This window comes from Oryzias latipes, chromosome 7, assembly GCF_002234675.1.
Source record: "Oryzias latipes chromosome 7, ASM223467v1".
NCBI lineage: Eukaryota > Metazoa > Chordata > Actinopteri > Beloniformes > Adrianichthyidae > Oryzias > Oryzias latipes.
The window spans coordinates 16,710,476-16,726,341 of record NC_019865.2 but is presented as its reverse complement, the minus strand read 5'-3'; the positions used below and the strand labels follow the sequence as shown (position 1 = coordinate 16,726,341).

Genomic DNA, 15,866 nt, shown 5'->3' with positions numbered 1-15,866 from the left:
GTTGTTCATTTCACACATGACTTTAGCTCTGTCTGCAGCTACATCATATTTAACTCTGTTGATCATAAATATGATAGTTTGCTCTATTTCAATTCAAGATCACATAGGAAAGTGCTAAAAAATGAAAATAAATGATCTGATGAAATGTTTTTATAAACCTAAAATGATTAATAACCCTTTTTTACAGCCAGAGAATAGATGAGAAAGAAATCCAATCAACAGACTAGAAACAGGAAGTAAATCTTGGGGGAAATAAAAATACCCATGAATGGGGGGGAAAAAGGGACCTAAGGAAAGCATTAAATAGAATTGTTGTTCATTTAAAATGCAAACAGTTCAAATTTTCTGTTATTCTAACAGGTTGTGTATGTCATAATTATAGGACACAAAATAATTTGGAAAACAAAATAAAGTCAGTGTGGAGAAACAATATCTATGCAAAATGGGTTCTCTGTATCAGTGGTGCATGTTACTTCTTTAGATTGATTGTGTTACAGTGCTTTTTTTTATCACAGCGTTTAATTACACAGATCTGCTGATGTCAGCTCTTGTTTGATTTCTGTAAATTTCCAATTTTCTACATTGGATACATTAAAGTAGTTAAAGGAAACCAGACTGATTACTTAAATAACCAGTCTAATTAGTATTAGTAAATGAATTAGTTTAATATTTTGTTTTTAACAAAGATGAATGTAGAAGTAAAAGGAAAAACTGAGGGCTAAAACATTTTGTATTTAAGACAAGTGACATCCATTTGGGGGCTTAAGTGTTGTCATAAGGTAAGTACATGCAAAAACTATTAAACTGAGCAACAGGGAAAAGTCCCCCCCTATTAATAAAAACCTGAATTACCATTCAAGGGAAACATGTGTTGATTTGATTTGAAGGATCTGTTTTTAATAGTTGCAAGCTTTTTTGTTTTTTATTTAAAGTTATTAAAAGTGAGCAAAGCAAAGTAAAAGCCCCCATCAGAGAAAGCTGAATGTTTTAATACCAGCATGGTTGAAACAGCCGAAAAAATACAATTACAGCTGCCAATAAACATGATTTACCCTTGAACACACAAAAAGTTTTCTGACATGTCAGTTCCTTATGCAATTACGCAGGAAGCTACTTTGCATGACAATTGACCCATGTCAATGTAGCATGACAGTGAAGTCCTAATTTAATGCCTTATTTTAATCTTTCTACACAAAATAAGACTCTGCGGTCAAGAAAGGAAGGTATAAGCTGCTAACAGTTCATCCAAAACACATGCTGACTGTTTTTTGGAGAAAAAAAAAAGTAAGAGTCTTGGCAAAAAGCTGTGTGACCACAATGCAACTGTAAATGTACTTTTTCTTTTCAATGATTTTGTTCCTTTCATGCAACTAGCTACTGTATCATGAAAACCCACTGCATTGCTGGATTTTTTACCTATGCTTAGTAACAAAGTGCATGTTAGTTCTTTTATGTTTTTTTTAGGCGTAGGGGTTCAAAAGCAAAAGCAGATGTGAGCATTCACTTGAAGTTTATACATTGTCTTTTAGTCCTGTTTTTGGTAATTTTTATAGATGATCCATGTGAAAGCCATCAATATATGTATAAAACCACTAAACTGTTGAAAAGATCTCTAGAGACCAAGATAGTATTTCTTGTCAAACCTAGAGAGATGGGAGGTCTTTGAAAGGATTGCATGTCAGCTGAAACAGATTGAACTCCCTCAGTCTCAGTTTGAACTCGCTGAAAGAAGGAGGAGCACATGAAGCAGTGCATCGAAGAACACGCCACATGACAAAGTGTCAAACTTACTTAACAACAAATTCCTTTCTGTGGAGTGGAAGTGGATATATATATAAAATATTTCTTTGCTTCAATGTGTGTGACAGAGGAAGTTGGTGTTTTCCATCATCAAACACTTACCAGATGACCATCCTTGTGTCAAACCTGAGTCACAGCAAAGCTAAGGTAGGTGAGCGTCTTTTGTAGAAGAATGACCAAGAGATATTCAACACTGCAGCACTGAATGCGTGTGAGAAAGGACGGCAGCCTGATTGTTCCAGCAAGTTTTCTTCTTGATTTTGCAGTTGGATGACCTAAATACAGATATTGAAAGCATGGCAAAAACAGCTCATGTGATATTTGTATCATGTGCGCCACCATTTGTCAGATACCAGTTCAATCAATAGTTTTATTAGATTACATTGATTTAATAATAAGTGGGTTCCCAGTAATGGTCGGCTGTAGCGGCTTGTCTTTCTCTGGAAAAATGTACTGTACTATGTCTCTTTGAAAGCATGCAGAATAAAATTGTGCGTTTATGTTCATGCAAAATCTTTGATGGCATCAGAATTCTCTTCTTTTTTTTCTGTTCCTTTTGCAGTCATCGTTCACAAAATGGATATTGGTTTTATTTCATTTTTACGGACCAGTAAAACCATGCAGCAAAGAAACAGAAACACACAATATGAATTGAGATAGTTGTTCTTGTGCCATCCGCTTTCACTTATCCCTCTTCTAAATACATAACGGAAGTTAAACAAAACCCAAGACATCTTGTTTTGGTGCATAAATAAGGTTTTTTGTTTGCAATGCTTTAACTTTTGTCTTTTTGTCTACTTTGCATGAGGCTCTCGCTTCGTGCAACGAATAAATGGGACATGTACCTTCACTACCCTCAAATGCTGAAAGAACAAATTGCCATAGCCATTTGTTAACAATAAGTTTCTGTGGATTTTTATGGTTGTCAAAGGGTGCTTGGAAGCAGATATTGTGAGTTTAAGGAGGAGTGTGCATGTTACTTTCTATAAATGCCAGAGGGCACTATTTGACTGTGACTGAAACTTAGCACTAAAGGAAAAAAGCTGGTGTGTTTCTTACAACCATGTGCAGTGCTGGACTTTTGCTTTTACAAAACAGATTCTCCCGAGCAGTGCAGGATAGAAGCTTTTTTCTTTTCTCTTTTTTCCTTTTTGACTTTTCCCTTTGGCTTCATCAATACTGAAATGTGTCTAAAGTTGGCAAATTTCGTTTTTCTGGTGTGAAAATATTTTTAACAGCATTATAAGTGAACGTTTTTGTGATTTTTAATGCTGGACAAGGGCAGTTGTGACAGAATCTGGGTTGACAAATGGTCTGAAGATAACATCAGTCTTAATTTTTTTGCGGCAATTAAGGTAATTTTTAATTTTTCCTAATTGAATTAAATGGTATGAAATATCAGTTTGTGGGCTGCCAGCGTGTCGTTTGAGTCAAGAGCGCACTGGTTGCATGGACTTAGCTGGTATGAAAATAATGTCTTTTCATCCGGTGTCAGTTGCAGGTGAAGTGTCTGTATATGCTTATATTCCTGAGCTTCCCGCTGGTAATGGCTGAGGTGCCTGGTCCATGCAGACACTCAATCACTAGGGAGCACCTGCTGACAGTCAAGCAGTTGGTAGGTGTAAAAACAACATCAGACTGATCAGATCTCCATTCCTCCAGCTGAGATTACTTCTGTTGTCATTTCTGCAGATGGATAACCAGTTGAGCAGTGGTTGCTCAATAACCTACACATTCACAGAGAGGAGAAGTTTGGTAAGGTTAAAATAGGTTTGCCTGGTATGTTTTCAATTAAAGTGAAATTGTCTATCAGCGCTTACTGTGTTTTATCTACAGAGCAAATGTTGTTTTGTGAAGGCTGCCTTGCCCTGGATCTTGGAGCTGCTAACAACCAACTTCAAGTATAAACGAGGTTCTGTAAATGATGGCTATGTGCAGTCTTTAAGAGCTCTCATCCTCAACATTTATTCTCAGAAATGCGTGCCACAGATTAATGAAGAGGTTGAGGTTAGTATTTCTAATTGGCGGAGATATCATTTGCCAGACTTGATTTTTTTCATAAACATTTTAACACCCATTTTAACGGGATGTCCCGCAGAGTAAGCCAGAGAGCTTTGAGGTCCTCCACAAAGGGTCTCCTTCAGAAGCACTTCAGAAAGCTTCAGAGGTGTTGGCCATATACTGGGAACTGGTTACGACCAGCGACTCACCTGTTGACTGGAGATGTGAACAGGAATACACAGAAAGTTTTGGATCTACCACAGAGCCGCCCTTTGAGTCATCTTCACATTATTTTACAGGTGGGAAACTCAATACATTGTGAAAATCTGCAACAAATTCAGCAAATGTCCTTTTTGATCACAGATGATGTGTCCCATATTTTCAGAGAGTTACAGTAGGAACTTTGTCAGAGCCTCTCACAGAAGACCAGTCAGAGATTTTTTCAAGCTTGGCTTCATCATCGCATCAATCTCTGGAGGGCTGCTTTTCATTGTAATTCTCTTCTGTCTCATCATACACAAGGTATGGGCAAATACACATTCTGTAAATGTGCTGTAAAAGGTTTGGCTTTACTTTCCATCTGTACTGTTGTGAAGCATGCTTCAGCAAGGCTTCCTCTCTGGGCTTTTTCTAGTTAAGACAAAACACGTTGTTTTATGAAGGTATGGATGTGCTGTTTTGCAAAGTATTTGCATGACGGCTCAAAATGCAAATACTGTATTTGCTGTTTCTTTTCCCTCCAAAGCTTTTTTAATTCAAACATGGACTACATTTTTATTAGGTTAAAGTTACACATTTATAGGTAGTTATTTAATATTATTGTCATTATTTGTTTTATTTACCCACTTTGTTGAACCCTTCAAAAACGATGAAAAACGTTTATCTTGTAGTTCATATGTACATTCATAATGCTGACCAGCAGTTCAGTCCTGGTTTCACCAATGCTTATAAGTTGTCTTTAAAACCTACTTTGACTCCTACGTCTTTATGTGTAAAAACAAAAAGGAACTGCATGAAGGTGAATTCCAGAGTAGATGAGCCAGAAAAACAAACAAAAAAATCAAAACATTTCTTAAATTACAGTTAGAGCTTCAGGATTCATTGGATCCTTTTACCCTCCAATCCTTTGCTTTGTTTGAGCAATACAAAAAAATCCTAAAGTGATTATAGGTATTGAAGTGTTTGGGAACATATATATAAGCCTTTTAGAGCAGCTTTGGATGAATGACAATTGATAACTGCTTTAAGCTGAGGTGGCTTTTTATTATTCCCTGTAGAAAAATGTATAGTTTTGACTTGACCTCCACACACAATTTTTTCTCATTGGACTCTATAGACAAAATAATTGAGGTTTTTGACAGACTCTGTGGTTTAGAATCCTACTTTGATTTTTCATTTTTTTTCTTTCTTTCTCTTTTTTATTATAGTAAGAGCAGGAACACCATCAGAATGCATTAAAAAGCTTTACAGTTAAGTTAAGACATAAAGCTTCAGCTAGAATGTTACAGCCCACTCATAAACTAGCAGTGTATGATATAAATTTTCATCGCCTTACACCCCTGTGTTATGTTTCTGCCAGAATTTGTAACAAATGCATCTTATTTTAAACTTAATCTGCATTGTTCCTCATTTACACAATAAGTGTTGAAGTTTGAAAAATGTTTGTCAAACAGTGGATTAATCTCATATGCTTGAGGTAATTAGCGTAATAGATCAAACTTTCATTACCTCCAAAAGCTGTTATTTCAGAGTTTTTCCCACTTATTTGTCTCCTGGCAGCTAAGTTCTGTTTTTAGTTTTTTTTAATTACATCCATGCACTTCTCATCTAATGAGTCAAACATAGTTTCTAACATTTGACTTAAAATTATTAATTACCCAGAAAATGTATTTGAGTCGATAGTGTTTACGTCAGGCTAGCCAGCCCAGCCAAAAAGCCTTTGTATATCTCATTTAGACCAGAGCGGTTTAGGGATGGGTTGTAAATCCTCTTGGAAATCCACAAGCCATTATACTTTATAGCGCTAAACAGTCTATACAACAGCAGCTCCTAAACAAAACAAACAAAGAGGTGGACCTTTTTGATATATAACTCTTTTCTACTTTTAAAATGGAAGAACAAAACAAAAATGGTCATAACTTTAAATTTGCACATTTCAAATAAAAAGTAATAATAATATAGTATGCTTGATTATTTTCTTAGTTTGAAATTCTTAATTTCCTCACTAAAATTATTTGCAGTAATGTGGGACAATTGGTCAGAAATGTTGCAAAACAATCTGCATAATAATGCTCCAAATAACAGATTTTATGACATTATTAATAATTCTGATAAAATATTATAGATTTTATAACACTTTTTAAAAATATGTATCTAATCACATTAAAACCCCACCTGATAGTGGCTGTTCTTCGGATTTAAAGGTTTTTTGGATATATTTAAGTCTTTACATACCAACATACTGTATTTTTGCAAAATTTGCTCATTATATGGCCTAATTCCCCTCTTTGTTAAATAGATGTAATGAAACATAATGTTTCACTTGCTGGGTGGTTCCTCTTGGGATCCTATAAACTTGTTTTAACAACCTGGAGTATTGCAGTAGCAGTAAGACAGCCGTAACCCTTGTGCTATCCTTGGCACTTTAACACTGGGAGTTGGGTCATCTAGACCCACTAGACAGTGCTCTGAACCTTTTTTCTTCAATGATTTGTGATCTTCACTGGTGTCCATGGATTACATGAAATCTTTCCACCTTTATCCACCTTTGTCATGGAATGGATAACATGTCAATGTAAGGGTGTGTCGCACCTGGTGTCTTCTGTTTGTGTTTTGTGTCTTAAGTAGGTCCTTGACTCATCAACTGCATTTGAGAACTGGACTGAGTGGGTGGGATGTTACCCATAAATGACTTGCTTTTGGTTCCAATGAAATTAAGTTAAGTCAGTCCCCCTTTTTTACGAATGTTGCCATGTCGCAACTAGAAATCATCAGTAAGCAGTGATTTGTCTGAGTCATCATTTCCATGGCAATTACTTTTCTCAATCAGGCATGAACTTGTTGGAAGTCCATACCCCCACTACTTAAAACAGTCTCTGGAGAATCTGTCAATCAAACGTTTTTGAACCTTTGACATGAGACCACATACTTTTATTGTGGTAGCTGATTATGATTCAGACTCTAACAGACTTGTAACTTCTTCTGTAAGAGAATCCTCTCTCCTTCACTCGTCACCTGTATTAATGGCATCTGTTTGAACTCAAGTAAATAAAAGACACAGCTTCACTACCTCAAAGATGAAATTATTAATTGATAATTAATAATTGATACTTTATTGATCCCCCATTCTTCTCCGCATTTTGACCCATCCCCTGGGGGAGCGGTGAGCTGCAGCCTAACCGTGCTTGGGAGGTGGTAGCGTTAAGGGCCTTGCCTAAGGACCCTCACTGGGTGATGCTCATTGCTCGCAATTGATATGGTAATTGACCCAGCACCATTGTTTATCCCCCTCCGGGAATCGAACCCTGGATTCCTGCATTGTAGCCTCTCACCTTACCAACCGAGCTACCCAGCCTTAAAATTAGAAAATGGAAGACATACAAGACCACTGATGATCTCCCTTGATCTTGGGCTCCCTGCAAGATCTCACCCCGTGGGGACAAAATGATCACAAGAACGGTGAACAAGAATCCCAGAACCACACAGGGGAGCCTAGTGAATGACCTGCAGAGAGCTAGGACCAAACTAACAAAGGCTACCATCAGTAACACACTACGCCACCAGGGACTCAAATCCAGCAGTGCTAGACATGTTCACCTGCTAAAGCCAATACATGTTTAAGTCCATCTAAAGTTTGCTAGAGAGCATTTGGATGATCCAGAAGAGGATTGAGAGAATGTCCTATGGTCAGATGAAACCAAAATAGAACTTTTTGGCAAGAACTCCACTTGTTGTGTTTGGAGGAGAAAGAATGCTAAGTTGCATCCAAAGAACACCACACCTACCTTACAGAGAAGGAAGGTCTCAGGCAGATATGTCCAGTTTAGTTTAGTTTGTTTAGTTTAGTAATTGTAGTATTGGGCTATATAAATAGGAAATGAAACGAAAGAATGAAGGGGGCCATGTGTAGTCAGCTTTTGCGTGAAAACTTCCTTTCATCAGCAAAGGCATTGAAGATGAAAGTGGCTTGATCTTTCATTAATACAACGATCCCAAACATACTTCCTCGGTAGCAAATGAGTGGCTATGTAAGAAGCATTTGATTTCATGGTCCTGGAGTGGCCTATCCAGTCTCCAGATCTCAACCCCATAGAAAATCTTTGAAGAGAGTTGAAAGTCCGTGTTGCCCAGTGACAGCCCCAAAACATTACTGCTCCAGAGGAGATCTGCATGGAGGGATGGGCCAAAATACCAGCAACAGTTTGGGAAAATCTTGTGAAGACTTACTGAAAATGTTTGACTTCTGTCATTGCCAACAAAGGGTAAATATAAAATAAATTTGAACTTTGTTTTTATTTAACAAATAATTATTTTCTAGCACATTTTACAAATAAATAATTTAAAAGTCAGACAATGTGATTTCCTGGATTTCTTTACTCATTTAGTCTTTCTCAGTTGAGGTATTCCTATAAAGAAAACGCCTCTCTCATCTTTTTAAGTGAAAGAGCTTGTACAATTGGTGGCTGACTAAATACGTTTTGCCCCACTGAATAATCTACACTGGCAAACAGAAAACATTGCAATTTTTTTTTGTTTTAGTATATATAAATATAGTATATATAATTTAGCAAAGGGTACAAAATAAAACAACCAGCAGATTGTGGAGTTCACCATCCCAGTAATCTACTTGTTCAAAATTGATGTCAATGGACCATAGGTACACAGAGGATGGGATTGTAGATGGCCTTTTTAGTTGGTCAGTTTGGTCAGATGTAATGTTTAAATTAAACTGTCCAACAATATTTACAGATAAACAGCATTTTTGTGATTTTGGTAAGTTTAAAGATTTGGTTAGAACTCGTGCTTGTCTTAACATAGGATCAACCATGACAGTATAAATGTCTGAATTGCTCATTTTTTAAAAAGTCCTACTCCAATAACTTCTTAAATCTATTGTAAAAGCGTTCCAAGTTGTCTTTTAATTAAGATGATGCTGTTTTTAGCCAGAACAAAATAAAAAAATATATATGTGTATGTCCTCCATCATGAGAAAAATTCTAAAAGAACAGGTTAAAAGCACCAAAAACAGGATTTTCATTGGAGTAGGTGTTTAAATATGTCCCTAAATATCTGCTTATATGTTTAAATGTATGCCTAAGCCTGTTAATGTTTGAGTGTAAGAATTTACTCACTTTCACATTTGAACTTAAACTGCTTCTGTCTAGGTAACATTCTGTACAAATGCTATTACCTTGTGTTAAACAGTTCTGTGGTTCTTTTTGGATTTTATAAATTGCACAGTAATTTTGTGCATTCTAAAACTTGATGGAGACTTGGACTACTCCTTTTGTCATGAATTGGCAAATACTTTAATAGACACATAATGCCCTTTTTTTAAAATGTTTCAAATAAAGTTACTTTGTATGGTGTGAGGAAAGGTTTTTTCAGTGCATAGTTTACAGACTGATTCCAGGAACTATTACAATTTTGCTGTACATAATCGTAGTTCTTGAAGCCAAGTTAAATTGCAGGCTTGGTCAGGTTTTAATTGACTATTAACTTTTCTTCATTTTGGAATGATTAGGAAAGTTAACCAGTAATTGGTGGGGAAAAAATTGCCGTTAGTCGACAGACAGCACCCAGCTCCACGCGGGTGTTTTTTCAGCTCATGATAAAACAAAAAAACCCTGCTGCTGTTTGAATTTAAATGAAAAGTAAAGAAAGCAACATCAGTGTGATGATTTCTTCTTGGCTGAGCTTTAATTTGCTGAATCCACGTGCAAAGCTGCATGAGAACTCTGGGCACATCCAGGACTTTGAGGGATGTGTGGTTTGCACATGATGGAGACATAACAACCCAGGGTTTTATAAAGTTATCTGACATTTTCTGTACCACTTTATAACATCAAACCGCCAAAAGTTTTTGCAGTGTTATGATTGTTTGCAATGTCACCATACAAATATAGGAAGCTTGTCCAAAATTCCAGTGATTTTTATTTTTTTTATGTGGGAAAATTTGTTCCCTGCTTCTGTGTACACTGTTTTTCTGCAAGTGCCTCATTCTTTCTTGTCTGAAAAAAATTTAAAAAATTAATCTTTAATTTTCAAAAATGTACCAAAGTGATGGAGACTGCTCTCAACAGAGGTGGGGGTTTAACACATTCCTTTTCTCCCAAGCACAACTGTGTTTTGGCATCATTGCCCAGGGTCCAAGTCACACCTACAATAAATGAGGTACAAATGACAGACTACTTGCTATTGGAACTTAAAAGTAATGCCTTACCTTCAATATTATTGTCCCAGAACTGTAATGAATAACATAATTACTTTAATATTTTTTAGTTATTTTTATTTTGCAAAACCTTTTGAAGTTGAACACAAAATCTAAATTGACTAAAATTTTGTTGAACATTTCACATTTAGATGAGGGGAGTTTGTTTTGGGTTTTTTTTAGGCGGCTGGGTAGCACATTTGCTTGAGTGAAGGACTGGCGCATGGGAAACCAGGGTTTGATTCCCAGGATGCATAATGAGCTTTGTCCAGTGAGGGTCATTGGGAAAAACCCTTCCAATTGGGAAGAATTACGATGACTAAGTCATCGTAATTAATTGTGGGGAAAAAGGCCACAAGATTAGTTCCTGCCTGATTGCCCATGTGTCAAAGTGTCCTTGGACAAGACACTGAACCCCACAGTGATCCTTGTGTTGATAGGCAGAGAAGCAATACATAAGTACTGACCCTTTAAAAAATATATCATGGAATATTTTATTAATTCCAGTCAAAAAAAAAAAGCTTTCATAAAATTTTGATTCAGGGTTTGCTGTTTAATTGATTTCGAGTTTTTTTTCTTCTTTCTTTTATGTAAATTTGGGTTTCCAGCTCATAAAACCCACAGCAACAGGATTTGAAAAAAATTAAGTTCTGTGGAGAAAACTGCCTAAATTTAGCAGAGCACCAATGTTTTAAACAAAGTTTCTCCTCCTTATCATCTACTAAACTCAAAGCACCTGCACATCTCCAGATGTCATTAAGTCGGTTCAGTTTGGTTCAATTGTCTCAGTTCGGTTTAATATGGGGAAGACTTCAGACTTGACAACTAGCGAGAAGACCATCATTGATCCCCTCCATAGAATTTGTAATCCACAAAAATTCATAGCCAAGGAGGCTGCGAATTTAAGTAAATAAAAAGGGAGCTGTGTCCCAGCAGATCAACAGAAAGTCTAAAGGTGGGGGAGCATGTGGCAACATGTGACAGGAGAAAATGCACCAGCAAAAGAGACAATCGTGGGCTTCAGCAGATACTCAAAAAAGGACAAGGCTCAAGAACCTGCAGACATCCAGAAATAGTGGAATGAGGTGGAGGAACAGCTTCAAAAACCACCACATTTGGATTAATTCAGGAGATGGGCTATAACTGTTGGGTTCCTCGGGTCAAGCCACTTCTGAGCCTGGGCCAACGGAAGAAACATCTCAACTGGACCAAGGAGAAGAAGGACTGGACTATTGGTCATTTCTCTCCAGTTGGGAATCAAGGTCCAAGGGTTTGGAGGAAGACTGGTGAAGAGCAGTACCCCAACTGCTTGAGGTCCAGCGCGAAATTTCCATAGTCTGTCATGGTTTGGGGTGCAATGACCAGCACTGGTGATGGTAACCTCTGCTTTCTTCAACCCAAAATCTCTGTAACAGTCTACCAGAATGTTCCAGAGGAGTTCAGGATTCCTTCTACTGAGGATCTAGATGAAGATGCAGATTTCATCTTCCAGCAAGATCCAGCCCTTGTCCATACTATGTTGAAGATGCACTAATCCCTTTGAAAATATTTTATTTCGATTGATTTGTATGTGTGTGCGTGTGCAAAAACTGAGAAGTAAAGTGTGATTTTTTTTTTTTTTTTTACAGCTTTCTAATTTTCTGAAATCCTGTTTTTTGGGGTTTATGAGCTAGAAACCCAATTTATGAACAAAGACATACCTGAAATTGATTAAACAGTGGGCCCTAAATTTATATTCTAGGAAAGTTTGATTATGGAAATGAAAACACTTCTCCATGATATTCAGATTCTTTTGGAAAGGGTCTATATTTGCCATTTTCCTTTTGGCCAGGCCAGTGCATAAAAATTATAGTCATTCTATTTTGAAAAATATAACTTTTTGCCTCTCCCCTGAGCTAGTTTGGACGTAAATAACCAGAATTCCTCACAGCAGTTGGAAAGAAGCCGCTTGGATGAGTGGCAAAACATATCCATAGATCAACTTAAAAGTCCAGTTTCCTTCACAAACAGAATCCTGTGATAATATGACCTGACTGAGAATCCACAGACTCTGTAGGGTGCATCCAGCCTTTAGACAAGGGAGGACCAAAGAGGGGCCCCGCTGACTGGGTTTAGATCTTCTCGTCTTCCTCCAAATATCATGTTGCTCTTTCAGTGTTTGACATTGCCAGTGAAACGGATGAAAACATATGCAGCCCACATTCTTGGTGCTGATAATCACATGCTTACATGAAGGTCACAATTAGCTATAGAAATCAAAGATAAACTACTTGATAGCAGCTCGGGTTCATGTCTGCATATGTGTAGCATTGTTTAGTTATATTTGAGCTATCTTTTGAAAATTCCCTGGAAACACGTGTGTGGTAGCAAGATTTGCAGTCTATGAACTTTCTGGGTTTTAGGAAACTATAATAAAGTGGCAAAGACTCTTAATGACCACATTTTTTGGTCATCAATCCTTTGGGAGACCTGCTTTGGAATGATGGCATGCTTCATGGAGTACAGATTAATTGTAGAAAATGTTAGACACCGCAGCTTTTCCTGCATGTAGAATGTGACCATGAGTTTCCTTCAATGATCCACTCCAATGAAAACTGTGTTTTTGGTGTTTTTAACATGTTTGTGGCATATTTCTTGTGATGGAGGAAATATACTGTATATAAAAAAAATATATATTAAAACTGCGTTTCTGAGAATTTCTCTATTCAAATTGTTGTGAATCAGGAAACGACAAAAAAATGTCTTGAAAAAAGCTCGTAAGTGTGATGCATAAGTTATTACGGCAGGCTACGAGCTCCCTTGTCCAGTCTGATGCATCAACTTACAGACAAATAGATCCATGTACGTCTTTGTTTTCCTTGTCAGAGCTAGAATGTGGCTTAAGACTGTACGGCTGATTAGCTCCAATATTGCCCACCATTTTTGTTGCACCACTAATGTTAAGTTGGGTGTGTGAAAGGATATAAGCCAGCAGAAGAGAGTTTAAAAAAAGGGATGATGGGATATGGGGCAGGCGCTCACAACTCTGAGGCAAACTTCTAATCAACTTCTGCTGCTATGCACAAACATATCCTAGAAAATGGCTTTTTCTTTTTCCCTTTTTGGCTTAAACCGGCACAATCATAATTAAAAGACCACTGGGAATGCTTTTAAAATGGATCATAATATGATCAGAAAGGGACTTTAACATCTCTGAATAATTATAAAAGAAAAAAAACATGCTATTTCCATCATTTTTACACAGTGGCACAGGAAAATGCAAATAGCCACAATGTTTCAAACAACCCAGTTGCATGCAGAAACAATTAGTTTGTTTCATGATTATTTCAGACAGGATCAAAAACATTTTCTTCAAAACAATGTTTGGTATATCATGATGATGATCAGGAGTTGTTTGACCCAGATGACCTCCTACTAAGAAAGCCACAAGGAAAACATGCTGCAATATACAAAGTTATGCCTGGATTCCTGACTGGCTCAGCTTGTTTTCTACTCCAGTGGTCCAACAGCAGCCTAACTGCTGGAAACCTTATATAGAGGTACACATTTCCATTCAAATTCACACTGGAAGGTGTGTTAATTTAATCCAGGTTTTCAAAAAAAAAAAATGATGACAAATCTTTTTAGTATAGCTTTTATGCAGTTTTACATGTCCGCATGTTCTAATTTGATTTTATTAATGCTAATAAGAATTCATTTGAGTATTTTGATTGTATTTGCGGGATGTGCAAGTGTGTGGCGTTTTTATGTGTTGTTTTTTTATTTACGATTGCTATTTGACTACTGTTTTTTATCTTTTTTATTTTACTATGTAAAGCATTAAGCACTTTAAGAAGCATTTAGCAGGAAGTTTAATTTGAATTTAAGTAAGCAAAGATCCAAGCATTTTTATCAAAGTTACTTGTAAAAACAATTTCTAGGAGCTTTATTTTTTTTATTTTTTTGCACTCCAATAGGTGCTGCCGTTTAAAAGTGCCCTTTCAACACAACCATTGTCAAATCCAGCTTCAGCAGTGGAAAAATAGGATGCATGCTCTTGGCTTGAGTAGCAAAAAAAGCTATTCTTAAAGTCATTATTAGATTAGGAAATTGTTTGTGACTAATCAGTTAGCTTGTAGCTTCACATTCTGCTTAACAGAATGTCAGTTCAAAACTTTCACACACTAGTACAGTAACTGTGAAACTCAAAATATGTTCACACAACTAAAATAAAAGCTGTTTACATGAGAAGAAAACATGCTTTCTCCTACCTACAATAAAACTTTAACTCTTGCATTTGGTGAGTTTGTGAGTATTCTTTTAGCATTTGAAAAGCTACAATATCTCCAAATGTAAACCTTGCATCAGCTTCTACCCAGATTTATGTCCAAATGCCTGTAAGTGTATGCAGACACAGGAAATGTGGCTCTGGGTTATAACACTGGACTTTAGCTTAATCTTCTGAAGAAATTTCTAATTTTTTTTAGAAACAAACCATATTAAGGTTGCCAAAAAAGAAAAAAAAAGTGTTACAAGTGCTCTTTATTATGGCCCGCAGCACTCACAGAGTGCAAGGACCATATTGTAACTGCTATGAGGGTCGAACACTCAAAAAGTCCAAAACGTCAAAAAAACGCGTCAAAACGCCAAAAAATGGGGTCAAAAGTCGCCCAAAGCACAAAACGACACGACAATTGTGTAATACAACAAAAATACACACACACACGCACAACACCAACGCAAAAACGTCAAAATTGTAGTCGCAAAAATGACGACAAAAACACAAAAAAGCCCCAAAAAGCCCTTAAAAGACGGGTTTAAAGCCAAAAATACATGCCCAGCCTATAGTAAAAGACAGGCCGCATTGAAATACATAGGCCACCTGACTGCAAAAACTTCTATATTGTTTCTGCTTTGTTTCATTATTATTATTATTATTATTCTGCTTTCTATCTGCGCCTTTGAGCTCAAATTTGACCCCCGCCACATACCCGAAAACTCACCAAAATTGGCACACACCTAGGATAAATTGAAAATGAATTTTCGGCAAAGAAAACGTCAACCCCCCGAAGTCGATGACATCACGGCGAGCGTTCCCGTAAAAAAAATGAATGGGCCGAAAATCGCTTATGGGGCCAAAAAAAATATTTTGAAATACAGGTACGAAACCAAAACACGCGTGTTGGAAATATCCCAAAGAAGTTATGAAATCATTATGGGATGGCCATACGACCTACTGCTTGGCGGCCATTTTGTGGCGAACTCAGAGAAATGGCGATTTTCGTGTTTTTTCACATAGTATTTTTCACATACATGCCACTAGCACGATTCTACAACTACCAAAGAAGTTTCGTTGACCTTTGACCTTGGGAAGAGGCGGCCATCTTGAATTTTCAAAAAAAAGCACCTTTAGTAAGGTATTCAAACGAAAACTCGTCCTAGGAATTTTCATCGATCTTTTTGAAACTTCTTGGGCATCAATGGCAATCAATTGTGGACAAAATGTTGGAATTAGAAGTTGTAGATTTTGAAACGCGTGCGCGTGGCGAATTCGCAACCGTCGCCATTTTAGCTAGCTCGCACATATTTTATCGGAATAGCCTGAAACTGAAATATGCGATACCCTGGCCCACACTGAACAAAACGATGCACATAC

At 36.9% G+C, this 15,866-nt stretch overlaps 1 protein-coding gene across 4 annotated transcripts; it reads left to right on the top strand.

Moving 5' to 3' along the window:
• The first annotated feature begins 1,709 nt into the window (after positions 1–1,709).
• LOC101168287 lies at positions 1,710–4,580 on the top strand. 4 transcript variants are annotated; one of them, XM_023956254.1, is made up of 7 exons: positions 1,710–1,947; positions 3,296–3,415; positions 3,493–3,555; positions 3,637–3,701; positions 3,775–3,807; positions 3,899–4,100; positions 4,187–4,323. In XM_023956254.1, exons 1-7 carry the CDS (start codon positions 1,771–1,773, stop codon positions 4,295–4,297), a joined length of 771 nt encoding a protein of 256 aa, XP_023812022.1. In that variant the 5' UTR covers positions 1,710–1,770; the 3' UTR covers positions 4,298–4,323. The 4 variants fall into 4 exon arrangements, with proteins under 4 accessions (XP_023812022.1, XP_023812019.1, XP_023812020.1 ...); XM_023956252.1 differs by having other exon boundaries at positions 1,713–1,778; positions 1,869–1,947; positions 3,637–3,807; positions 4,187–4,580; XM_023956251.1 differs by having other exon boundaries at positions 3,637–3,807; positions 4,187–4,579.
• The last annotated feature ends 11,286 nt before the right edge of the window (positions 4,581–15,866 follow it).

What these genes read in the sequence shown, in the direction of transcription:
- LOC101168287 (XM_023956251.1), top strand. Translation starts at nt 1,771, where the DNA reads ATGACAAAGTGTCAAACTTACTTAACAACAAATTCCTTTCTGTGGAGT. An exon ending in TGAGTCACAGCAAAGCTAAG is followed by an intron (nt 1,948 to 3,295) that starts GTAGGTGAGCGT and finishes ATCCGGTGTCAG; the next exon opens with TTGCAGGTGAAGTGTCTGTA. An exon ending in ATCTTCACATTATTTTACAG is followed by an intron (nt 4,101 to 4,186) that starts GTGGGAAACTCA and finishes CCATATTTTCAG; the next exon opens with AGAGTTACAGTAGGAACTTT.